The 27,373-nt window shown below is 37.4% G+C and overlaps 1 protein-coding gene across 1 annotated transcript; it reads left to right on the top strand.

The window, feature by feature from the left end:
* sstr1b (somatostatin receptor 1b) lies at window positions 1-24,099 on the top strand. Its single transcript, XM_072686878.1, has 2 exons — window positions 1-147; window positions 21,572-24,099. Exon 2 carries the CDS (start codon window positions 22,295-22,297, stop codon window positions 23,408-23,410), a length of 1,116 nt encoding a protein of 371 aa, XP_072542979.1. The 5' UTR covers window positions 1-147; window positions 21,572-22,294; the 3' UTR covers window positions 23,411-24,099.
* Window positions 24,100-27,373: the final 3,274 nt, after the last annotated feature.

Raw genomic sequence — 27,373 nt, 5'->3', positions numbered from 1 at the left:
GCGAGGATGCCTCCTCTGCCTCTACAGCATCCTCAACCTGAAAGAGAGCGCACAGCGCGAGCAGCGCTCTCGTTCTGCAGTCACTTCAACCTTTTCTCTTCCTCCATCTACAGTCCTCTGCACACATTCGCATCTGCATCCAGCAAGGTAAGCTCTGTCTCTTATTTCTCTGCATAACCTTTATACAGCTTTCAGGTAAACACTGTTTCAGTCTTAATTTACTCAGCATTGCAAGATTTCTCAGATGTTTTCAGAAAAAAAGTTTGTTGGTATCCTCTCTAAACAGTATTTGAAGAGTCTCTTTACAGAACCATTGCGGAGTCTTTCCATTTGCAACAATTTTGGTTATCAGATATCACATTGAATTTTGTGCACTGTTAAAAGATAAAGGTGCTTTAAAGGGTTCTTTCTAAAGGGAATGCCATAGAGGAACCACTATTCCACAAAGCATGTTTGTAATAGAAATGTGTGAGGGGGCAAAAAATCTTTACATTAAGTGAATATTCATTAGATCTATTAAAAACTGGATTCTTCATTGAACCAACAGTGGTTCTTCTATTGCATTGCCTACATTTGAAGCATGTTTATGTTTTTAAACATTTAAATACTGTGTGTATCTTGTGTGTAAATGTACAGTCAATACATCTTCGTCCACTAGAAAAACACAAGCTTTGCATTTCTTCATTCACAGTCCATTAACCATTGTGTGCCAGCACTGCAAAGGTGGTCAAGTCTGAACTGGTGAAGAATCTGCTTCTGTTCACTTGCATTGCTTTTACTGGACTTGAGTGAAACCCCAGTTAAGCTGCTTGTTCCCATTCTTTGTGTTTAAATGGAAACACATTTTTTCCAATATACACTACATGTCAATTTCCCCACCATCTATTAAGACAATGACTGAAAGTGAAGTGCACCTCATCAACATATTCAGAAGCATAAACAAACCCATTTATTATAAGAGAGGACCATCTTTGCACACTCAGCGTAAAGAAGAATCTTCCCGGTTAGAAAATGACAGAAAACAGGGTGGTGTGGTGAGTCTTATAGAAACATCCACAACATGAGAAGCAGTTACTAAAATACCACACATATATGTTCCCACCGACACACACTGCTTTATGTCATTTTGCTGTTTGGTGCTTTTGTTTATTTCCAATCTTTGCCATTTATTACAGGAGACAAAGTTATCAGAGGAGCCTTTATGAACCCAGTAATGCTGTCAAATCAATCATCAGTACCCTCGAGACACAGGCAGGAAATGAAAGAACACTTTATATCTTAGAGCTATTCGCAGGTTCCAAATACGGAATCTCTATAACTGCACGCTGTCAAAAACAGTGCACTTTTCTTACCCATTAGCCAGACATTAATCATATTTGAGCAGCAGGGCTTTGTGCTGAAAGCATCTTCCCTTTTAAGAACTGAAATTAAGAAACAAACAGGCTATAAAGACACATAAGCATAGGCAGATTTTACAGGTGACTCACCTGGCCAGCTAAAGTCACAGCAATGAAATGGTCAGCAGGGAATCATTTATCAAAAATGATTTCAGGATTGTGACCAGATGTTTTGGCTTCTTCTTTTGTATACACCCAGCAAACACCTTAACCTTCAGTGGACCTTCAATGGTAATAAGATACAAGTCTAATAGTGGAGAACCTTCTAAGGTCTTCAAGTGGATTTTGGTCAGCTGACCGTCGGTGGATATGCTAGCAGTGCACCAACCGTGGATGGAAGGAAGCACAGTGTGTTGTTCCAATTAATTCCCCAGCCAAATTATCCTAGATCCAAATATTTCTCAAAAGCCAAACATTGGTAACAGGGTGGTAATCAGGTTCAGACGTTAATCTTTTTAAGGTTTAAATGATGGAAAAGATTTTTTTTGTACTTTTCATTCAAATGATTCATTTCAGTTTGTTAAGCCCAATTAAACAGATTTCTCCCACATGAAGTAATTTGTTTAGGGTGAATTAGGTTGAGTCCATTTTTTGCAGTGCAGGAACATTTAGCATTCATCTTAAGCGGTGAATGACGTTCTCTTTTAAAGTTGCCTCAGTGTTGAATGTCACTCCCATATGCTTCTTTAGACCTTATATAATAGAAGCTCAAACTGGTCATTGAATGTGTCCTCAAAAGCTGTCCGGTGGAATGCTTTTTTACCTCAATTTTCAACAGTGGTGCTGAGGATAAGACGTGCTTTCTGGCCACTCTTATTGTTAATGATACTACACACTTCTGTATGAGTTTTCAAGGACATGTTTTGCTTTACTTCACCAGAGACAGCTTTAAAGGGCCTGTTCTATTTGTTATTTTTATTATTTTGTTATTATAATTATTATTTATATGTTTTTATTCTGAAGTCCGCTTATGCCATCTCTGGTCCTATGTGGCAGAAATAGTATAAACACATTTTTATTTGTCTTTATGACCATTCCTTATCCCTTACAGTTATCTTTGATTGGTGGCCATGTCTATTAGCATTCCAAAAGCAGTCCAACCTGAAACACACTCCCTATATCTTCATTGGAACAGCAACACCTATTCTTTTGCTTTCTTTGCTTTATACTGAAGACATTTGGGTAAGAAATCAAGGATAGAATAAAAAGGATTGAATGTTTTTAGCACAGCTAAAAAACTCTTTCAGAGGTGTATTCACACACAGTTCTTTGGGTCTGATGATTGACTTGGCCAGTCTAAAATCTTTGACTTTGTTCCCCAGATCAGTCCTTTGTTGTGTTGGCTGTGTTTTTTGGGTCATTGTCTTTTTACATGATGAAGTTTTTCGTGGTTAGATTAAATGTGTTTCTCTGTAAATTGGCAGACAAAATGTTTCTGGGGAATTCATTCTGCTGCTACCGTCATGAGTTATATCATCAAGAAAGATTAGTGACCTTATTACAGAAGCAGTCATGCCCCGCAAGATCAAGCCAGGAGATTTCTCCCACCATGCCTGACCAGTGAGCTTGAATGTTTCATGAACAGATCTCCACACTTTGGCTTTTCAAACACTTTGGTCGAAGTTCAGTCTGGCCTTCAGTCAATTCTTTCCGCTTATAAGTGGCTTGCATCTTGTGGTACACTCTAAAAAATAAAGGTGTTACAGAAGATTCTTTGAATGATGCCATGAAAGAACTAATTGTCATTCCTTAAATAACCATTTGTGTATTAGAGCTCTGACCTTTACATTGATAAAGAACCTTTGCATCAGGAGAACATTTTTGAGAACAGGTTCCTCACACTCACACATCTCTATGACAAACAGGGTTTTGGAACCAAAAGAAGTTGGCATGGCATCACTCCAGGAACCATTTGTAGCACCTTTATTGTAAAGAGTGCATGGCCTCTGTTTTTCTGCTCTCGGAGTCTCCTTCTAATAGTAGATTGTGATACCTTCACCCCTGTCCATCTTGTTCAATGGACATTTCAAAATGTAGTGGCTATGTCCAGTTCTTGTTCACTGGCTGTGCTCAATGTCTTACTTTTCTCAGATTTGAAATGGTTTGCTGTTCTTCTTTAAACAGCTCTCTGTCCTTCATACTGATTTATTATTTTAATAAAACAAATCCAGTCATCACAGGTGAAACTCATTCAGAGCAAATAATTATTGAAACATTCAACAATTATTATTGCAACACGAAACACTAATGAGGGGGTTTCAAACTAAAGATGCCTTATTCTAAGCTTTTTAACACCCCTAAACCGCTAAAAATAGCAGGGAAAAAAAGCTAAAATTCCCATCTACTGTCACATACTAGGCCTTATTTTAGCTTTATCTTTAGGCGAGCCATCAACCGTGCACCGCACAGCTTGCTTTAAGGCGTGTCAGTGTGTCTTTGCTATCATAACAACAGGAAAAGTACACATTGCGCAGCCCGAAACGTGCAAAAGGCATGTGATAAGTCTCTTGGGTGTGTTTTGGATGTTGAGTGCAATAAACAAATCAGCGTGTCACCTGCCAATCCCTTTAAGATCCAAGTGCGGTCCGACTTTTCATTATTATTATTATTATTCACTATTTCAATGGAGCAAAGCAGGGGTGTACGATCATTGGGCATGCGCCTGTGTTGACAATTCACTGCAAAGATAGAGATGAACATCTGACTGTTGGCGTCTACTTAGGTTGTTTTCAGTCAGTGTCAAGAAAGCAATATGCCAGAATTTACCTAAACACACCTTATTTCGAAACCACCACACACCTTGGCGTTGATATATTTGCAAGCACTGTTGCTATTTAAATGACACAGGCAAAAGGCACGAAAATATCGGTGGGGTGTAAGGTAGCAATGAGCAGCGTGTAAGATAGAGCCTACTGTCTCATGAGCTTTTTATCTCAAACAATTTTTGGAAGCAGACTGTACATGTTAACATTTCTGACATTGCTTACCACAAATTTAAAAAATGGGATAATGTTGGTCTTAAATAAGATGGATCCTTAGGTTGTTCTATATGACTATTAAAAAACCCAGTTACTGTTATATTTTAATAAAACATTTAGCTGTACTTAGGCTTGCAGGAGGAACAGAAATGTTTTCTGAAATGTTTTTGTAGCAACTGCATGAATGATTTCTTTATTCCAAATTGGGTATGGCTATCAAACTACCCAACCAAATCAGTTCAGTAAACCCTGGGATAAAAGCATGAGACTATCCATCTTACAGCATATATATTTTGACATTTTCATCCAGCACCAATACAGAAAAACAATTTTAGGAACAAATATACCACTTTAGAGGTGTTTGAGGGCAGTGGAAAGAGTGTGAGAGAATGAAGGAACTTTTATCAACTTGCTCTTTTCCTAAGGGAACTCTATTTCATGCCTCTGTATGGTGTATTTGCGGTAAATTCAAATGCTGGCCTTAATGTAGTCACATTACCTATCTCTGAGTGAGGAAGCTCCAGGTCATTTGGGTGGGTCTTACACAAGATATTGTCATATAAACTGATTTTGGATGGTTGGATTATATTAAATTGCTTTCTACCTCATCTTAGCCCAAGCTGACTGCTTCTTGCTGTTAATGTAAAGATAGTAAATGTAGTAAATATTTTTCTTTTTGCATTTTATTTGATCCCATCAATTAACATTGTCACACAATGAACTTTTAATTAGTTATATGCAAATGTTTAAACACCCCTGTTGAAATGAAACAGAGAAAATAATCAATCTTCAACGGGAAACAAAAAATATTTTTAAGATGACATTAAAAATGATAAAAATGATGTACTTGTCACCAATCTTCGAATATGACTGTGTGTCAAAGTAAAACATGAAATGCAAAAATTAAGAACCAGGTATTGTCTAAAAGAGAAAATATTGCTGCTGTAACAAAAATACTTTTGTGATAAATTTATAAGTGCATTTGTATTAATGCCACATGATTATTATTTGATCATTTATTTTGTAAAGCATGTTAAATGTGGCTGATATACAGTGTACTGTAAAAAACCCTGGTAAATATGATAAAATCTAAACATCACTTAAATTGAACACGTAAACATCACTAAAAAATCCTAAAATATGAAGTAGCTAATTAAACAGGTTTGAAACACGTATATAAAACAAAATGGTATTTTGCTAGGAACAAAAATTTTATTCAAACTCATAATTATAGAAACATATTCAAATGCTGACCTGGCTTTAAATTTTTAAATCCTTGTTACTGTTAATAACATAAATTTGTTTCTTGCATCACATTAAAGTTTCTTGTAGCACATTATTTATGTCTTACCTCCAAACTCTGGAAAACTGGATTAACATCACATCTTGTGTGATTCAGTGTATTATTTTCTTTTTTGAAGGTTTTCCTTATCTTTAGCAGTATTATGTTCGGGTTCGAGTGCAAGCATGAGAACGTTAAAATATGAATTTTAGTCAGAGAGAAGAAGATTAATTTTTTTGACCCCATGCATTTCTGATTAACTTGGATCAAAGCTGTTGAATATAACCAGACTATAAAGATTCTTAGTGGGGGTTACTAATCAAACTTGAAAATTGAGTTTAAACATGCTCTGCACATAAAACACCCCATTTGACACTTGCATATAATAAATGCATGTGTAATACATTTCTACCAATCAAATCAAATTCTTTTTTAAATTATTTATTTGAGTCATTGGCCAAGGCTTTAAAGAGGCCCCACCCTTCTAGAAAATGGTGGGTGGTGGGAGGTTAATTTGATCATATTGCCACAAGGTGGAGTATAGTCTCTCATTATATGTTTGTAGAAAAGTTTACTGAGTTTACTGATTGATTTTGCAGGCTTTACAGTGCAGCCAAATATATATAATTTGAAAATAATAATAGGAAAATTGTTATTATTATTATTATTATTATTATTATTATTATTATTATTATTATTACTATGTTTACAAACACAGAGGTGGAAGAAAACTAAAAAATATCACCAGGCACCCCTCTTACCAAAATTACTTTAGGACATTAAGAGTTAGGGCATCCATGCAATTAAACAATAATTTTAACAATATTGAGAAAAGGAGATAATGTAACTAAACACAATATACAAACTGAAAACATGTATTTTAAAAGTAATTTGTAAAATGTAAAAAATAGAAAGCCAATTTTCTTGGAACAAACACAACCAGAACACCCCCACATGTATTGTTACTAAAATGCCTATATTTAGAATCAGGTGCAGCACATCCGCTGCAGATGATTAGAACATGGTTAGAGAGGATTCTGGAGGAGCCTGTCTTATTAAAACTTCAGATATTTAGTTTGGTTTGCTCCTGGTTGTTAAAGTTAGTGGTATCACCAAAGCCAGATCCAAAGAGCTCTCTGCATCTACAAGAAAGTTGTAGCTGCAGATGAGCCGAGACATGAATGGGAGTTCTCGTCACGCTCAACATGGCATATGCCTTTCAACAAAATGAGCCAATCAGCTTGGTGGTAAAGCTATGGTGCTTTCATTTGTTAGCTCATTTCAAGATAAACTGTTATGTTATGTAGCTCTTCATTAAATATAATGAGTTGGAAGTAAATATTATATAAATAATACCCTCATCTGACAGTTCAAAACTTATTAAACTACATAGCGAAATGTAAATTTCATGTGAGAAAATTATATGTAAGGCTATTTAGTAGAAAATACTATTAGTAAAAAAATAATACATATTAAGATACATACATAATATTACATAATAATACATTTATATTGACATCTAAATGAACAAACAGGACATTATTATTGTACACTCAAAAATAAAGGTGTTTCTAAGGGCTCTTTGAGCCACACCATGGAAGAAACACCTTTGGATCCAAGATGCATTAATGTGTGTAAATCTCCTTTATATATGTATATATTATATATTTTATAGTTTATAGTTGTATAGTTTATAGTTTTATTTATATTTAATAGTTAAAAGTTCTTCACTCTCACACACATCTGTTACAAACCAAAAGTTGTTATTCTATGGTATCACTTTAAGAACGTTTCCAATTGGAGCTTCATAGAGTTCATAGAGGAATCAGCAACCAAACCTGTTATTCTAACTGTATTCTTCTAACCAACACATCAATGATCTTACTAACCAAGAACACATCATAACTACCAATAATGGTACTTTTTAAAAGCTATAGAGTGTCATGAGTCAAAAACACTACACTATCAGCCCAAATACACAGCATGCCTAAACAATTAGACTGCCTAAACCTTTTGGGCAGTACTGTATAATACACTTGACATTAGTCCATAATCCTGTTTTATATTTGACAGCGTGTAAAGCTTTAAAGTCTCTGTGCCAGCATGCAACACAGACCATGGGCTGCTTCTGTTCTACACTTTGATCAGGTTTTTGACACCCGTGTGAAATGCAGCCATGAAGCGCGATAGGAGAATGATATGATTCCAGTGCAAGCCACTGTATAGGGACGTGAGGGGCATATGAACACACAGTGTCTTCTCTTTTAATATTCTACCCAACAGCTTGAATTTGCAGAGTGGGTTGTCATACTTCAAATGATATTAAGCCAATAACCAACCTAATATCAGTAGATGCCCTCTCTCTCTTTCACTCTCTGCAGCAAACGCTGCTACAATCCATCGGCCAGTTTGACTAACTGCATTAGTAGTTCTGAGAGGAGATTAGCTATTAATTCTAAGTATCAGGAGAGTAAGGTCCAGATCTTTTCAGATGCATTCAAACAGCACTGCATGTTCATATATAATACAGTGGTGAATGTGTATTGTTTGGCTTAACCTTCAAAACTTCAGATTCAGCTTCAGAGCCAGCAGGCCTAAACCAACATGAAACTGGACTCTCTAGGAATGAAAAGCAAACCTTTTGGATGTTGACAGAAGAAATAATTGTTCCAGTATGGCAAAATCAACAATGTTTAGAAAAAATAAATAGGCCAAGTAGTTTGCCTGTCGAGTGCAGTTTCTTCTATTTTTGCATATTTGTCATGCTAACCTTTTAAAGTCTTTCAAAGTAAACCAATAAATCCTGAGTGATCCCACAATACATATTTCAAAATGATTTGGATACTTCTTTTCTTTATTGTGGGATCACTCAGGATTTATCGGTTTACTTTGAATGACTTTAAATTTGGATAATTCTAGAGCTAGATCATTAGATCTAGCCTAGGATAAAATCTAAACATCACTTAAATTGAACACATAAACATCACTAAAAAATCCTAAAATATGAAGTAGCTAATTAAGCAGCTCACTATGCCAGTATGAAATTAATTTCCGTTTCTAAGGCTCTGGGATTTCAGTGAGAGTAATGCTCTCGAAGTGAAGTCTATTTGGAACAGTTGTGGGTTTTCCCAGAAGATGTAAAATGAAAATTCCTCCTGAGTGCTGAGACAACTCATCCAGGAAATCACAAAGGAACCCAGACAGATATCTAAAGAACTGCAGGCTTTCCTCACTTTAGATAGTGTCAGATCCTCTATTGAAAAGAGATGAGGGTGAAAATGAAAGCCTTGGCACGCTTGCAAAGCAAAAACACGGATAACCAAAGGGAGACCAAAGACTCATTTAACATATGCCAACTAACATCTTGATGACTTTTTGTAAGACAGAGATCTGGCATAAAGCCAGTCAACAAGAAAACATTATCGTAACAGCCAAACAGGGTGGCAGCAGTGTGAAGGTTTGCAGATGTTTTAATGCTTCAGGCCCTGGGCCCTGGGCGACATGTCATGAATAATGCAACCGTGAATTCTGCTCTCTACAAGAAAATCACACAAGAGAACGATCGGAAGCTCCTGCACAATTGGGTTATGCCACAAAACAGCGATTCAAATCACAAGAGCCAAGTCCATTTCTGAGTGGCTCGAAGGGGTTAAGAATGATGAAGAATGATATAAAACATGTGAGTGAGGCTGAAGTCAATATATATTTTCATTTTTTATTAAAAACCATAGCAGAGACATGCTACCCTGTGAACAACATGTGGTCTGCATGGGAGCTGAATTTGTATGAAGCTAAAGCTCTGCTGGGAAGTGTGTGTATGTTGTGTTTAAAAAAAAAAGAGGTTGAAATGGATTCATATTGGGGCTCAGTAGAACAGTGTTTAGAAGCAAACCACTGATGGGCAGCTGTGTCCAAATACTTTTTGAAGGGCAAACCTTGTTTAAAAATGTAAAACAGAAATACAGTTTGTTATATAGTCTGGAAACCTGGGAGGGGTGAAACAAGAGTATCCGCTGAAAATCCAACACTAACGTTACCAAGCTTAAACAATGTACAATCACCAAAAAAAACACAACACTCCCAGAAATGTAGAAAAAAAAAGTGAGATAGTGTTGCCTTCAGATTTGTGGAGACAGGTTGCGCATGCAATGTAAATTATGGCTCATGTTGATTTTTTTGTGTTGTTTAATGTCGATAAGCGGTAGGCCTATGGGCAATCCATCATCATTATTTTAGCTGTTCAATGAGAGCAATTCCTACAGCCTTTGCAGCTTTTTAAATACTGCTGATCTAACAATACAACAAAACGAGACAAAAAGAGGCTGCATATGAAAATGTTTGAGTTTATGAGTTTATCTTTGTAAAGTACATTCAGTCACAATAAAGCCATATTATATGTACACTCTGCACTGTATCTGTTTAATAAGACAAATGCCATGTCAGTGAAATTTTCAGCATTTTAAAGTTTAAGGTTTTTTCAGATCTTATCATGTTATTAAATAATACATAATTTTTTAAGCTATTGTTTAGGAAAGTTGGCAATAAATATGACCACTAAAATGTTTAAATATTATGAGAGCTTGAATTAGACTAAATTTGATAGAGATTAACTTGACTAAAATGTTATATAAAATGTAGTTTTTGTTGATTAAAATTAGACTAAAACTAACAATAACATTGTGACCACTGATCGAATCCCGATGACGCTGCTAGCCATTGGCAGCCTGGACCCAGAGAGAGCTCAATTGGCCTTGCTCTTTCTACAGGGTGGGTAGATGGCACTCTCCCCCACATCACAGTAGTGAGGCACTGAGCTCAAATTCATAATCGTAATAGCAGATTAGCATCTCAGGATCATTTCTGGTGGGGAGTGAGCTTAAAATTGGGATCTATGCATTAAAAAAAATATTTACCTTCTAATCATACATGTATTTTTAAATCTGTTTAGAATAAATGTTCTGTTTATTCTGAATAATGTATTTGTATCCTGTTAAATCCTTAATAGTAGGTTTGAGAATGAATCTGCTTTTGATTTATGTTCTGTGTTGATTTATGTTCTGTATTGACAGGTTTGAGTCTACACTTTTTTCAATAAATGCGTTTCCATGCACTTCATAATAACTGCAGATAACTGCAGAAAATCAGATCAATGCTCTTAAAATCTGGTCTAAATGGGTCAGGCAGTAATCTGGCTTCTGCTTTGCAACCAGCCAATAAACTCACAGAATAAGACGTGATACAAACATCATGTAAAACCCAAACTTCATGCCATAGCTTTTTTTTTTAATTGAGCCACAATATGAACATCATCTAGAAGATGCCAAATATTCAAATATTCAGTTTCATTATTGCTCCAAAAGTATTTTGCCACTGTCTCGCGTGTGCTGGTGCTGGTTACCTGCTAATTTTTTAAAGTGCAGGTATATAACAATAATAATCCATTTTAAATCCTAATAAAATATCTTCTTGTTTACTCACAAACACAACTGTGGTGTTGTCTGAAAGAATCTACACTGCCAGGATTCCTCTGCTTGTTTTAGTGAGCCCCAAGTAAGAAACAACTGGTACACGCTTTTATTAGTGCCATCAATAACGTGTCTGTGAAGGGTTTTAATCACAGAATGATGGCCAAAGGTGTGAGGAGAAAAGCTGAATCCTCTGGAGAGCAGGGACAGAAGACTTAAACAGGACAATAACAAAGTCTGTACCACAAGCTGCATAATTTACATCTGCACTGAGAACAAAAAAGGTACCAGTTGGTAGACAAAAGTACCAGTTGGTAGATAGGAGCCAATAGTGTGTCTTACTGAGCCCTACCTTACACCCTGTGCAAGGCGTGTTGCAACAGTCTATTTTTACACCTTCTGCCTGCGTTGTTTAAATAGCAATGGTGCTTGCGAATATATCTAGGTGTGTTCAGGTAAATTTCTGGCGTATTGCTATCTTGGCAATGGAAAACACAGGTGCACCACTGACTGAAGACATCCTAGACAGACGTCAACAGCCAGACGTTCATTGCTATCTTGGAAGTAAATTGTGTGCCCAATGCGCTTACATAGTGTGTGCCAGTTGGCAGCTATGCAAACTTTTACATCAACAATAAACAGAAACAAAATAAAATAGCATTATTATAGAGGCAAGGCGCTTCACCGTTTGAGCAAGCCTTCCCAGACCGTGCGCGATGCACCGCTGAAATAGCAATCCGCAAAGTCAGACTGCACCTTGCTTTTAAAGGGAATGGCAAGTGACACGCAGATTGTTTTTTCCTGAGGTTACTATAGCAAATACACATTGACATGTCCTAAATCAAGCTGCACAGGCCGCGATTGATGGCTCGCATAAATATCACTAAAATAGGGCCCACTGTCTTACTCATCTTTGCTGCTGTAGCTGAAGATCGCACCTAATGATTTCAGAAGGGTACAGGAGGTGTACTGGTCACCTGTTTACTTCACTTCTTTGGGAATCTAGATTGCTTCTTGCAAGAGCATTAGTGATGTGCATTAGTCAGAGTGACTAACTGAAACCACCATATAGCCATTTGTCCTGATATGCTTGCCCAGTCTAAGTAAATAAATAAATAAATCAAGGCAACTTAAAATGACTAAATAACTGGTTACTGGGTATTTTTTTATTTTTTAGTACTCCTTTTTAAGCTATGGTCCACAATACATTTTAAGCTGATCCTCAAAAATATTAGTAAATGTGATTCAGCTAAAATACCTGTTTACTGTTTATTCCCATCTGCCAGCTAGGACTCCCCCTATCAGTCTGGAAGGCTTTTGACAAATGAGCACTGAGACCTTGCTGAGATTTGAACTTATGTTCTCCATATACTTGATGAGCAGGCAGTTATGGAACTGTGCCACTGCAGAGCTGTGAAATTACACAACATAAAAAACACAGTTCTGAGAAAATGTACCATTCTGTTCTTTCTTGGACAGATACAGTGTGTACATGGTTTCACAGCTCTGGACTGATGTAACTGTCTAACTGTCTCCTTATAAATAAGTTCTAGTCGTGTTGCCATCAGCGGCCAAAGTCCTAGAGAGCACAACTGGCTATGCTCTCTAAGCGTGGGTAGATGGCACTTTCCCCCCCCCCCCATCATCACTCTTAAGCAAAGTTGGTCGGCACAGGCATGTGTTAGCTGGTTCAGTGAAGTGCCTTCCTCTGAACATGTCGGCTGCCCAGTAATGCTGCATCAGTGGCAGTTCCAAAGGAGTCTGTTACTGAATTAGCATGTATTGGAGGTGACATATGTCCTAGTGTTGGGAGTGTTACTAGTGCTAGGGGGAGCAATGAAATGGTGGGTTACTTTTTTTTTTACAAATGATTTAAGCTCAATTCCTGTAAACACCACAGCCCCCCATAGTCAGACGTCTAAGATTAGAAAGGTGTCCCCTTGTAATAGGAGTCTAAACCTGCAGATGGGAAGAAACAAACACATTGAGGGGAAGGAACATAGACTAAAAATCTGATGTTTTGTGTCAGCTCAATTAACTTGTACTGTTGACCAAACGGAGATCCATTGCTTTGAAATGTAAGTTAGGAGAACTCTTGACTAAACTAACTCAAAAACTCTCTGAAATCAGCTAGTGTCTGACATTTTTCACAGTGTGTGAAACACATCTTTAACTCTAAGCAGTAAAACACCTCTAATACATTTACCCACAGTAAGAATTAATAGGCAAGCTATGAGAGGCTGCGCTTTCCTGTGATTGTAAGTTTAATAAAAACTTGAATTTACTTTTACCCTAGATGAAGTCAATCAACTAAGATTTGTTTTAATAATTATTACTTTAGCACATGGTGCCTCCAGGCTAACATTCCTGGCAAACACTGCAAGTCTATAGTCACATAAAATCGTTTAAACGATTTGGTTGTATTGACAGTTTTGAGTATTGAGTGTTTGAGCATAAATTTACCCCCAAAAATATTTGGGTTACTATTAACTTGTAATGTTTATTAGCAATATTAACCATGTAGCATAGCTGCTGCTTAACACAAAGCAACATTTGACTCATTTGATTTGATTAAAATGCAAAATTTGACTCATTTGACTGGCTATGACTTGGCTAAATAATAATAATAGTAAGAATAATATTAGTAATTTACTGTGGTCAATTTAATAAAAGGCTCTAGTTGTAAAATAGCTTAACAGCACAATGACTATAACAGTGTGGCACAATACCATTCAACTAACATGCTCCTGCAGCTTATCTTCCTCCATACACATGTATATCTACAGTGCATTGGAGGTAGTTTACAGCAACTTCAGAGTAATTCATTTTTTCATAAGCCAATCACACATAGTCATAGCCATAGCTATCTGTTTTATTAAAAAAAACAAACTGTATTCATCCATGTGTGAAATTACTCATAGCTCTAAAAAGTTTTCTGACATTTAGTTCTGCTGTCCAAAGCAAAGGTCACTGAGTGCCATTAAACATCACGTCTTTTATGCCTATAATAACAATTGTGACAAAATGTACTGGAAGGCCTCAGATGTGCAGACTCAGGGAAGTTGTGCTGCAGCAGGGAAATGGCTGGTTGTTTCACACATTGCCATAATGGTCACTCAGTGTGTGCACTGATTGGTCAAAATGACTCTGCCCTCCATGCGAGACGCTCCACTGCTACAGTAATATCTGTACTTAGAGGTAGAGAGAGAGAGAGCACAAGAGCACAACGTCTGATGGAGGATCTCAACGGATGCTTGGTTTCGTTATAATGGACATAATGTCTCCACAACAAAATGGCCTGGAAGAGCTTGTAGAAAAGCGGCAGCAACTGTACACTTTAACACCATCATGCAGGCACACATGTATTTACCAAGCTCCGTTTCTGTAGATACAGACAATGGACGTCTTGGACAATGGAAGTATCTTTAGCATTAAATGTTAAATCTTCATCATTATGAGGTTGTGAGGATATTTATGCAGTAAAAAAACTTCACCTGATAAATTGTTTAAAATAAGTAAACATGTCTATAAATGGGCTTCAAATGCTCTGATTTTGCAATAATAATCTCACAGTTAGTGATTAATACATAACACTTTACAGTAACATTCTTAAGGGAAGCATTCACAAATGAACACCTACACAGACCTTACACAGGCAAAACTAACATCTCATCTACATAAATATCAACATGAGACTTCCAACAAGTAACAGTCATAATAGACGCTGCATTTGTCTTTGACAGATGTTGTGAAAGTGAAGTTCATTTTGTGGTAAACAACCATTTTGAAAGTATTCTGTGTAAAATCTCTTTCTCGTGTTTCTATTCTTTTATAGGCGAAATAGTGTGATTGTGTTCTGTTGACTGCTGTTTTTTTGTATTCTAAAGTAGCTAGGTAGGGTTATAGCTTCAGAAGTAAACACACACTAAGGAAGAGCAGAAGAAACTGGGTTAATCATTCAACCAACTTTCTAGTTTGATTTAGTACTACATCAGACATTGGCTTGTTTCATAATGATGACATGGTCTTGTTTGTTTATTTATGTAAGTTGAATAATGTTTTTGCAAAATTCTGCCTAACTATATATGTTTAAATACCTTAAAGCAGCAAGGTGTATTAGTCAGTAACTACAGGGACTTCTGTACAAACAGGTGGAGCTATTCTTTGCTAATATAAGTTTGTAATAACACTCTCTGCCTTACTCTTTGTCTAAGTATGGTATCCTTTCACTCTGCTAATGCTTCACCAGCTTTGTTGCGTTTAATGCTACCAAAGATCACAAAAGTAAGTCAGTGACTACAACTTTTTTTGCGCTGCCTACTGTAACGATACCTTCACAATGGCAATTCAGTGACGGTAAACACACATGACTGACAAAAACTTCAAACACTGTTATGACAATTGACACTTTTTGGAATAAGCAGTTTTAAATATCTGGGTTCATTCCAGTTCTTGTGAAATGCTTATGTAGGTGTTGTTGAATGCTGCCCTTCTGTAAAGGGTAGCCATATAATATAGTGGATGTATTTAAGACACAAGTCATTTTTTTTTTTTTTCAGTTTAATCCGGCATTTCTGATACTGTCTTCCTCAAAACATGGTGGTCTTTTCCTATAAGCAATACAAGTGTTCCCTGCCTCCACATACACAAATACATAATTAGCCCCCCACCATTTCTCTAGTAAGCCAGCCAAGCTGCATAACAGTAGAATGCATAGCACAGGAAATATTAAGCAGTGACAAAGTGAAAATGCTTTCACATTTATTACCTGCACAAAGTGACTGATTGGGTTCACTTAGTCCCATTACCCAAAGCAAACGCACACATGCTGTCTCTCTTTCTCTCTACCTCTAAATGTACTGTGGCTGCATACCTTATCCTCCACACTCTAAAGTGTGTGGGATTTGCATTCACAAATGATTTTTCAGTCATTTGGGTGTCCACTACCAACCCAAACACACTAAATCTCTGAAACGCCTCTCTTATTGCTTCCCCTAGTTATATGCATGACAAATTCATGGAAAAGCACCAGTTACCAGGGAGTTCTCAGTACTTTGCTGGCTTCCATCAAACCTATTTCAGAGTAGCAGCCCTGCTTGTGCTTCCATTTAATCAGATTCAAACAAACAAACAAATCTAAGGTCAAATAGCTCCCTCTATGCGTTTTGGGACAGGGGCATCACATCTGTAATGGCTGCTGTGTGAAGCTCTTTGGGGTGAATTAGAATTAGAACAGAATAGGGGCAGTGCTGGTTCAGCGCTTAGAGCTTCGGGCTATTAATGACAGGGTTGGGGGTTTGATACCCGGGCTTGGCAAGCTGCCCCTGTTGAGCCCTTGAGCAAGGCCCATCACCCTCTCTACTCCCCGGCCCCTGGAGTTGCCTGCCCACTGCTCTGGGTGTGTGTATGTGTCTTCACTATCACACATGGGTAAAATGCAGAGGATACATGCACCTATATATGGGTATACAACCAAGATTCACCTTCATCACACACTGGTGCATGTTCTCAAATTGAAAACACTGACCTGATCATTTTTTTTGCATCATCATTGTCACGCAAAAACATTGCATCTCCAAAAGAACCTTTACAAGAGCAGAAAAAATGGAAATCAAGGTAAAAAAGAAGTCATTTTGGAAGATTTCTATTGGTCTAATTGTCACGAAATTGTGAAACAATGTAAGGAATAACAAATTATGTCAAAAAGTAAAAAACAGCAAAACACAGTAATGAATACAATGTCACGGTTTGTCACTGGAGACGACTGGCAGACGTCCTTGCAGTTTATTTAATAAACAAAAATAAACAGAACAGACATGCTACAAACCAAACACTTCGATATGAAACCAGAAAGATACAGAAACAGAACAAACCAGAAAAGCAAACATAAGCACTCCAAACTACCAAACTAAACAGACAGGCCAAGCCAATAAACCATAAACTGGCATGAACATGCACATTTTTGCGCATGCACACACACAAGACCAGACAAGAGACGACTGAAACAAAGGGGTACTTATACAGACACTAACAAGGGAGTCACGAGGAATATCTGGGACGAACAAGAGGGCATGGCTACAGAGGAGACACTGGTGGACAGGCATGGCTAGGGCAGACAAGACAGCAGACATGACAACAGAGGCAGGCATGACATACGACAGACATTTTGATTCATTTGAACTGGCCTTAAATTTTTCATGTAACCAAAAAATGAAACACTAACTTACATTGACCTACTACATATTTTTGTTTCATACTTCTACTGTCTTTGCATTTTTGTGACCAAGTCTATTGCTATTAATATTTTTGTCTTGATACAGCTGCACTGTGTTAAAGAACGCCATGTCAGACCATTCTTATGCACTGGAATAAGTCTTACTACAGTAGGGACAGTACTGGTCTCCATGCTGGCTGAAGACAACTATAAAGTGCATGAGCACTAAATTCTTCCCTTGGTGAAGGAAACCCCCCTACCTACAGTCTAGTCACATCAAGACATCTCTCATGAGTATGGGTATGGGTATCATTGTCAAAGTCTACAAAAGATAGAAGAGCAAGATGCAAATCACAGACAACATTCAAGACCAGAATAGCCAGAATTGCCTGCTAGAAAACATCTAACCTGCTTTGTTTTGGACAGCAAGACAAACTTGAGTATGGAGAAGCAAAGAAAAAACCCCCAAGCATGCCACATCATCTGTCAAACCTGGTGGAGGCACTGTTACGACATTGCCATGTATTACTGGAAATGGAACTGGGTCACTGGTGTTTATTGATGATATGACTGCTGACTGAAATAACATGATAAATTCTGAAGCATTACTTTCTGTTTAGATACAGTCGAATGCTGCAAAACATACTGCAAAACAGACCCAAGAGCTTCTTAAGATAAAGAAATGTTCATAAATAGCCAAGTCAGTTAGCTGAAGGCAGAAAGACCTAGAAACAAGCAGCAGGTGGCTGCAGCAAAGGCCTGGTAAAGCATCTTAAGAGAGGATGCCGCATTTGGTAAAGTCCATGGATTGAAGGATAAACTGGATTTGCATTTTAAGCATTAAAAGACTTAATTTAAGCAATAAAAGACATGTAGAATTATGTTAGTTTGTCCAATTTAAGTCTGTGAAAAGCAACCACATTGAGGTGGTGTACAGAGGCAAAATGACAGGAATAGTGTCACTGTGCAAATACTTCTGAAACTGTCTACAAATTTCATTTGTCATTTTATGACTGAATCAGTTTTTCTTCAACCTTCTTTTCACCCTGCGCTCTGCTACTCTGTGCTGCTACTAGAGACATCATTGTCTGCTGAGGAAAGGCAAAGAGAGAGAAAATGAAATCCAGCACAGTTTGCTTCATATGTGAGGAGAGTGATGGAGTTCCCCATCCCCTCGCTTTCATCATTGCCTCATTGCTGGGCTGTAATTCACTTTGGTTTCATGTGTGAGACAGTGCAGTTGTGGTCTACTCCTTTACTCTCTGCCTCCCCTTAGCCCTTACATTCTCACACTCTCTCTTTCTTCCTTTGTCCCTGCTTGTTCTTTTTCTGCCTTGCTGCAATTTTTTCTACTTGTCTCCAGCCATGCTTCTCTCTCTCTCTCGCTGCCTTTTGTTGGCTTCTGTAGTAATTCTGAAGATTTTATTTATACAATGTAATGATGTTCCATATGTTGAATCAATTTGCATCATTTGTGTGACCCAAAAAGAAGAAAAATCTATGTGCATATATTTCTCAATACTCTAAGCATATGTAAAGTATGTGTTCGATGTTCAGTATTTCTCAGTTTCCTACTGGACAATCCTATACTGAGTTATCCTGAGCTGTGAAATACAGTTTTGTTAAATACCTTCAGGAAGCGCAAAAAAGGAAGGAATACAGTCAAACACAGAGCTAAGAAATATTTCAATAGTAGAGATGTGATGTCATAAAATGCTAAACTGACACAGAGGATGATTAATTCTTATGGAGTTAAGGGAAAACTATAATCAATTATTTGTATATTTTTAAGCATTATCCTTTAAATAAAGATGGGGAGATGGCGTGGAGAAATAGGGCATTATATAGGGCAAATAGGGAAGATGGGAGTTGAGTAATTGGGCATTGAGGTAGGCCTGTATATATATATAATTTTTCATAGAACATAATATATAATATATATTGTCCCAGAAATAATTGTGATGATATTATTGTCAATATAAACCAATTAATGCCACTGATATAATGATAACAAATAAGCATAATGATAATATATTAGCATAATCATTTAAAGATCAGTGAACTTTTAATTAATTAGTTATTAAGAATATTCAAACATTTAAACTAAAATATAAAATGTTTAAATACCTGAAATAGATAAATAAAAACATAAATCAAATAACAACAACAAAGTAAACAATTTTGAGGTCAACAAAAATGATTAAGGTCATATTTAGAATGATAAGTCGACAATGTAATTATCCAACAGGCCTATGTTGAGGAGATGACAGTAGAGTAATGGGGCGTTAAGAAGATTGGGGATGGAGTAATAGGGTGTTAAAGGAGATGGGGTGGAGTATAATGGTGTTGGGAAAATGCCTAATGCGCCTTTATATAAAAGGTTTACCAGCAATGTTAGTAACAAAGGTTCCTGGAGCTCTGTTGTGTCTGTTGTGTTCCAGTCCTGCATGAAAATGTTCAGATAAAAATTTCTTTATGCCACTTGTTTTTATTTCCCCTGAACCCTTGTCATAGTTGTTTTCCTGGTTAAAGTTCAATAATAAATGTTGCTGCATGATCTAGACCTTTTAGTGGGCTGAATTTGCCATTAGTGTCTCAGGCACTTGCAGTAAGGAGATTGTCATCAGTAATAACAAAACTGAGTGCTTCTCGTTATCTAATCAGAACTAAACTGTTTCATGCTACCCATCCAGAGACTTCCAATATTGCGAGTAACCTGTCATTCCATGGAACCCTTATTACAGCTTTCTTTGTCATGTCAAGAAACAATGTGCATGTGACGACGCAATGGACGTGAAGCCATGAGAGTGTTTGACAATGTCTGATCCTCCTCTCAGGATTCTGCTCACAGCACCACAGCTTAGAAATGAGCTGTGATTACCCTCTCCCCTAGACCGCCACTAATGCAAATACAACCTATTCATATTCCAGCCACGGATGTAATTAGTGTTGTGTTTTTTTTATGATAACCTCGTATTTGCTATTTTCGTGGGCTGAACCACTAGCTGTCCCAATGCGAGAGAGAAAGGGGACGATGTGGTAATGGAGTCTTTTCTTGTCTTCTTTCTCAGATCAAATTCTTATTTAGCAAGTCGCGTCTGTTCCTTCTCCGATGTGTGTTTGCTCCTCGAAGGCATAGAAATTGGTGTCAAAGGTGCCGCTGTGTCGTCAAGTGTCGTAATTTAACAGGGGAATAGCTGAGAACACAAGGGCAAAGAGTGTGACAAATATACAAAGGGACGTGTGTGACAAATACATTTCACATCTGATCCATTTTCTAAATCCTCCAACACACACACACACACACACAATGTTACACAGTCACATTTCTATGAAAGCCAATGCTACATATGTTGACAGTCCTGAATTTGGTGCATCCAGTACCTGAACGTCATGGCTCATTTCCTACCTTAGGCTTCTAATGTCCTAAACTTACATTGTATGGTAAACACAATGACATATAAGAAGGGGTGTTTAAAAGGTTATTTTTGGAGCAAAACCATACACTCTCAGCAATGAGTGTTCTATAGACCAGTCCCTAAAGACCCTCAGACAGTAAACTGTTTTGCTATGTGGACAGTTTGGTGGGTCCCTGAAGACTGCTTTACAATATTGGAATAGGGTAACAATAGCGTGCCAATTGCTTGGTGCTAAATGAAATCATTTGACAAGAAATACCTAACTATTTTAACATTGAAATGTTTTTTTTTTTGAGCTGTCATGATCTGTATATAGAACCATTGTCTTAACTTAAGAACCTTCATAGAGCTTTTTTAAGATTTACAAGAACCAAAAATGTGTACAAAACTATTTTTGTGAATGAGAGATGTCAGTGTGAGGATCCTAGGTTATTTACTAAAGGTTTTCCTTAGGACTATATATGTACAAGCTAAGGGCTTATTCTTGTTGGAATCCATGTTTTTAAAGATAAGATAAGATAGATAAGATAAGATAAGATAAGATAAGATATGATAATCCTTTATTAGTCCCACAGTGGGGAAATTCACAGCAGTGTCACAGCAGTAAAGGTACTAAGATGTAAAATGTAGATAAATTACCAATATATACAATGTATTGTACAATATATAAATAATAGAAGTAAAAACTCAAAAAACAATATTATGTACAGATTATATACAAATTGACCCTTAATTGCACATGTGGGGGAGGGGGGGTGATTGCACATTGTAAAAAAAATATGTCCTAAAATGTATGTTTCTCTCTGGGTCTTACAGGTACAATATATGGAATTCCACAATAATTAAGAAAAAGAAACAAGACCAGGTTTTTGCTGAGGCTCTAACAGAATGGCCATTCCTCCAGAAGACCCCATAATTATGTGATCATATACATGAGTGCAGCACTGACCACATGTCTCACCGAAGAGCTACTTTACCGGCAGGAACTCTCAGTCGAGTGCTGAGGGTAACCCCATAGTGCTTTGATTCACAGGCCCAGTTTCCTGATTAACAGCTGGAATGCGATCTCTTCGCCAAGTCTGAGTGTTTGAGAGCCTCCGAGAGAGCCTAGCCCTCAAACACCTGCAGCACTCTCCTATACGAGCATAGGTTTATTTATGAATGAATGAGGAATGTTCAAGCAGAGAATTCCGCAGATGAGACCGTTTAGCAAGGCAATTCCAGTTGGCCGCGAGCATTGCCAAGAAGGCCTGAGCTTGATTTTTTGATGAGTTCTCGAGACCCTTTTCAAGCGGGTTGAGGAGCAAACCCCAAGGACTCAGCTGTTGCTTTAACTTTACCCAGTCAAGGACACATCTGGTGGATAAAGGCGTAAAATAAACACCCTATCCATTAGAACTTCTCTTGAAGAGCTATGTCAACTTGGAGACAAAACATTGTATGTGTTTTTTTGAAAGGAATGTCAATCAAACAATAAAAGTGTAGGTGGAGAATACTGTTTGATGTTTTGTGAACTGCTTTGACTGAAACCTGCAAAAAATGGCAGAACTAGCAGGACATAATGGCACTGAAGATGCTCTTTTATCAACAGGCATTCCCTTCAATTCCACAGCTGATTATGAGGATTTTGGGCCAGAATCAGATGCCAGTAAGATCATCATCCCCTCCATCTATGCCCTCGTGTGCTGTGTGGGCATAATAGGCAATGGCATGGTCATATATGTCATCCTCAAGTACGCAAAGATGAAAACAGCCACCAATATTTATATCTTGAACCTCGCAATTGCTGACGAACTCTTCATGCTAAGCGTTCCATTTCTGGCCACGTCAGCCGCGGTGCGCCATTGGCCGTTTGGATCGCTGATGTGCCGACTGGTCCTTAGTGTGGATGGGATTAACATGTTCACCAGCATTTTCTGCTTGACGGTGCTGAGTGTGGACCGCTACATTGCAGTGGTGCATCCAATCAAGGCTGCACGTTACCGCCGACCTACTGTCGCTAAGGTGGTTAACGTTTGCGTGTGGGGATTATCGCTTCTTGTCATTTTGCCCATCATTATATTTGCGGACACAGTGCCTGCACAGGACGGAGGGGTAGACTGCAACTTCTTGTGGCCTGAGTCTTCATGGTCGGAGGCGTTTGTGGTCTACACTTTCTTGCTAGGTTTCCTGCTGCCTGTGGCAGCTATCTGCCTGTGCTATTGCCTGATTGTGGTGCGAATGCGAGCGGTAGGCCTAAAGGCGGGCTGGATGCAGCGTCGGCGCTCTGAGAAGAAGATCACACGCATGGTGTTGCTGGTGGTCGCAGTTTTCGTTCTGTGTTGGATGCCTTTTTACATCGTGCAGCTGATTAGCGTATTCCGCCAGCCGCCGGACCCAATGGTGACTCAGCTGTTTGTCATTCTAAGCTATGCTAACAGTGGAGCTAATCCTATCCTGTATGGATTTGTGTCTGACAACTTTCGCCGGTCCTTCCAGCGGATTGTCTGCTTCCGTTGGTTGGAGAATGGGCTGGACGTGGAGCAGGTGGACTACTACGCAGTTGCCCTGCGGCGGCAGACAACATGTGGACCACAGGACTTCCCCAAGGAATGCTTAGCTTCTGATATGGTATTTCGCAATGGAACATGCACCTCTCGTACTACCACCTTGTGAACTCCTTTTATACTTTCCTCTGGCCAAATCCAGAAAGTGAAACTGTTTTAAGTTTTTAGCTGATAAACAGAACAAAAAAGTTGTTTGAAACAATTCAGAGTATATAATAAGAAATCATACACTTATGCTTTGCTGGTTATTTACTAAAATTACACAAAAATAGAATGTAGCGTAGCAATTGTGCTGAAATACATTTGGGTACACAGAACATCTAACAGTTAAGTTAAGTTCTGTAAACATCTTATTAGAAATGATTTATTACAGCATGATTGCTAACATTTAGAAAGCAAATTTTTACAGTGCATGCTGAATGGTTGTAAACTATATTTTTGTAAAGTCATGTTGACGAAGCGTTATTGAGATTGATGTGAAAATGAATTTACTTTCAGTTGTTGTTGTTATGCAGTAAATGTCCATGTGTGTCAAAATCCTGACATTAAATTAGGTCATCGTTTTGTAAGTTGAGGTTCAGGTTCAGGAGGTATACATATCAGTGCTTTAGCATGTCATCACTATCACAAGATACAATAAGCCATATCCACATCACTGTTCTCACTTAACGTGAATAAATTAATGGTTTCTCATTGTCACGTTTGTCCAGTTTGGAACCATGCAATGTGTTGTAGGTTGTTTAATGATATATTAACAATATGACCAGATTATATGTTTGAGTCTAATTGTGCTCTAAATATTTGGAATTTATTGGAGTAAAAAAATCTCACTTTGCAGTGTGATTTGTGTGTATATTTGCCAAAATGTATGATTAATTACTATACATATAATTATACTATATTTATATATAATACATACTATAATTATACAGCAGTTAGCAAATCTTTTTGGTCAAGAAGCTTTTTTCACTGCCTTCATTGTCTTGATGCTGAAGCAAACCAGTAAACCATTAGAAAGTTTCTTTGCACTTTGCACAGAAGCTGAAAATGGATATCGGTTAAATTATCATTTGACCTACAGTCGGTTTTGTCATATCCCGAGTTCAGATTTAGATTCAGTTCTAAACTTGTCATTGCTTCTAATCAAGACATCATAGCACAACCTAGAATTAGGCAGAAACAAACAGAATACTATTCATAAAGAAAAACCTTTAAGTTTAATTTCCTCAGCCTGTCTAAAAAGCTGGAGATTAAGCAGGCCGGATAAGTAATAATACGTTCATACTGTGACTTTGCAACTGGCTACTTATTAAGACACTACAATTTGGCAGAAGGAATTTCTAAGAGTTTCTTTCTTACTGTTGCATAAAACCAATAAAACACTCAAGGTCATGTGTTATTGCGAATAACATCACAGCTGTGATGACTGCTACCAGTAATATATAACTTTGGTGGAGCTACACAAGAACTTTTGTGAGAACTGTGTAACTCAAAAATAGTTGTGTAAATTACTGTAATATTACTCCACCCTCAGTCAGCATGCTTCTTTCACTTCAGCTTGTCAACAAATGAATGGCATGTGAGAAAGTTAATATGCTCTATATAAAATTACTTGACCTTTTGACCAGTCATGAAAAAAAAGAAATGAAAAAACAGTTTGCATATATGAGTTTTTGTATCATATGCAATACATCCAGAATTATTTGCTGGTTCACAGTAAACTAAACAATATATACATATATACACAATATATACAACTGGAATATATGGAACACAAAACTTCTGAACTCCTTATGCTTGGAGTTAATAAAAAAAGTTTATAATATAATATATGTATATTGCATATTACAGTATAATACAAAAAGTAATCTATATGTATTATATATATATGAGATAATAAGTAGTACTTTCAAGCTTTATTTTTCTGATGCATGCAGTTCACAGATAATCTATCAGGGATCTGAAACTGTATCTGATTTTATTCATGTAATTAATAACTTATTGATTTTATAGTATTTTATTATTGTTTATATAGTATTCAAGGTAAAAATGTTAATCAACACACTGATGTTTCTTCAAATATGATACACTTGGCTTTATAGGATTAAGGTAAAATAATAATGTACCTCAAAATGACAAGATTTAATGTATCTTTCCAAAAGCTTTTAATAGAGCAATAAAATGTATGGAGTCTGTAGGGGCAATGCAAGGGGCAAAAACAATCTTAACGTTCAGCAAGATCCTCACTGCATCCAATGCTGTTCAGGCATGACTGGATGTTACACCCACCCATACATAAAGCATTAGTGCCCACAAGCAGATGTTTTCATTTACAGCTGTGATTCCTTTAATCACTGATCAGACAAAACGTCTTACACGCTGTACAGTGTTTCTTAATTTTTATTGGACAAATAAATCTTATATGTCATGGTTTTTCAAAAGAACATCACACAAAGCAAAAGATCTTGAGGTTCTTAGTCAGAAGAAGAAAAACGCTGGAAGCCTAGAAGAGTTCTGTTAGGGAGTTTACCATGTGTTCCACTGGTTCCAATAAAACAAATCCTCAGCAAACAAAAGGACAAATTGCAGCCCTAAGGAAAGCACAAATCAAACACACATGTCACAGTCGACACTCAGTGTTTCCATAAAGACAATGGAAGGAGACAAAGGCAGATTGGTTTTACATTTGTGAAACCTTGTATATCAAGGAAAAACAGATGACTTCAGACAGTAAAAGGAATCAAGGAATGTTTAAACAAATATTTCAAATGGACTGCAATCCTCATATTTAATACTATAAAATGCATATAAAAGGTGACAAAATTAAACATATTTTTGTAAAATAAAAAGTAAAAAATATCACACATTTAGTAATGTAGCTTTAAACCTGTTACTTCAGTGGTTACCATGAACAACTGAAATAACTCACTTCGATTAGAACCCATAGGGCAGTTGCTGAATTACCAAATGTCTGTATCGTCAAGCCCTGCTTTCATAAATTTCCCAGCCAACATGCTAATGTGGGGCTTACATTGGTGGAATCTGGCCTGGGTTGGTTCCAAGGGTGGGCATGCCCCCTTCAAAACATCCCAACTTATTCTCACATGGGTCCCATCTAGTCCCCATGTGCAGATCACAACCCAGATGGGGCCCATGTTTAACCCCTCCTGGTCCCATCACTGACCCTGGTGAGGCCAACGTGGAACCTGGGGACAACACTTTATGGTTTCCAGTTGGGCTACCTATACAGGCCCCACATGGACATGTTAACAGGGTACTAAGTGAAAGGCATTTGCAAACAAAGTTGTACATTTGTAGAATTTGCTCTTTCCGATGCAGAACTAATTTCCCAGAGAGAATCCTTTTTGCCCTCTGTTTTATTAGAGGGTAATGAGTGTTATTTTGAGTTTGCATTATATCGTATTATATGTATATTTCAAAAACTGAACTTTGAAATTCAGCAGCTGACCATTGACTTCGATTATAGGCAATTTCTGAGTTTCTAGAGTTTTGGTTATTTTCTAACTACACAGAAGAGTTGTTGTAATGGTAACCGATGCAGATCAGACAGGTTAAAATCAGGTTAAAAAATATTCATTTAAAGAGCAAATCTAGGAAAGCTATGGGGGAAAGTGTATAGAACTAATTCTTCTCTGTATTATTATTAAGTTGCCTCTAGGCTGCTGTGCTACTGAGTGAACTTTCCTCAACCCCAACTCACTGCGCCGCACTGAAAAGAATTAATGCTCCCAAATGAGTTAGTGGAAGGTGGAAAAGCATACATGGTTTATGTCCTTCATGTTTTAGCCATTACCCCATACCTGCACGTGACACTGCTATTTAATTTACTTTCCAAACGCTGCACTGACCATCAAAGCCACACGATTAACTAGTAGGTTTAAGTCACCTGAAAGCATTCAGCCACATACACAGACTTCAAACTTCGAGTTAATACTAGAGTCATAATGTGTGAAAGCAATAATGAGCACACATGGTTCCATGAGTTGATAAATCAGTGGAAAGGTCTGGAGGAGGGAGATAGAGAGAGTGGAAGAGAAGGGATAGTTTGGAG

Source organism: Salminus brasiliensis, chromosome 9, assembly GCF_030463535.1.
Source record: "Salminus brasiliensis chromosome 9, fSalBra1.hap2, whole genome shotgun sequence".
Lineage (NCBI taxonomy): Eukaryota > Metazoa > Chordata > Actinopteri > Characiformes > Bryconidae > Salminus > Salminus brasiliensis.
Note: the sequence above shows the minus strand (reverse complement) of the source record. Positions and strands in the feature narration are given on the sequence as shown.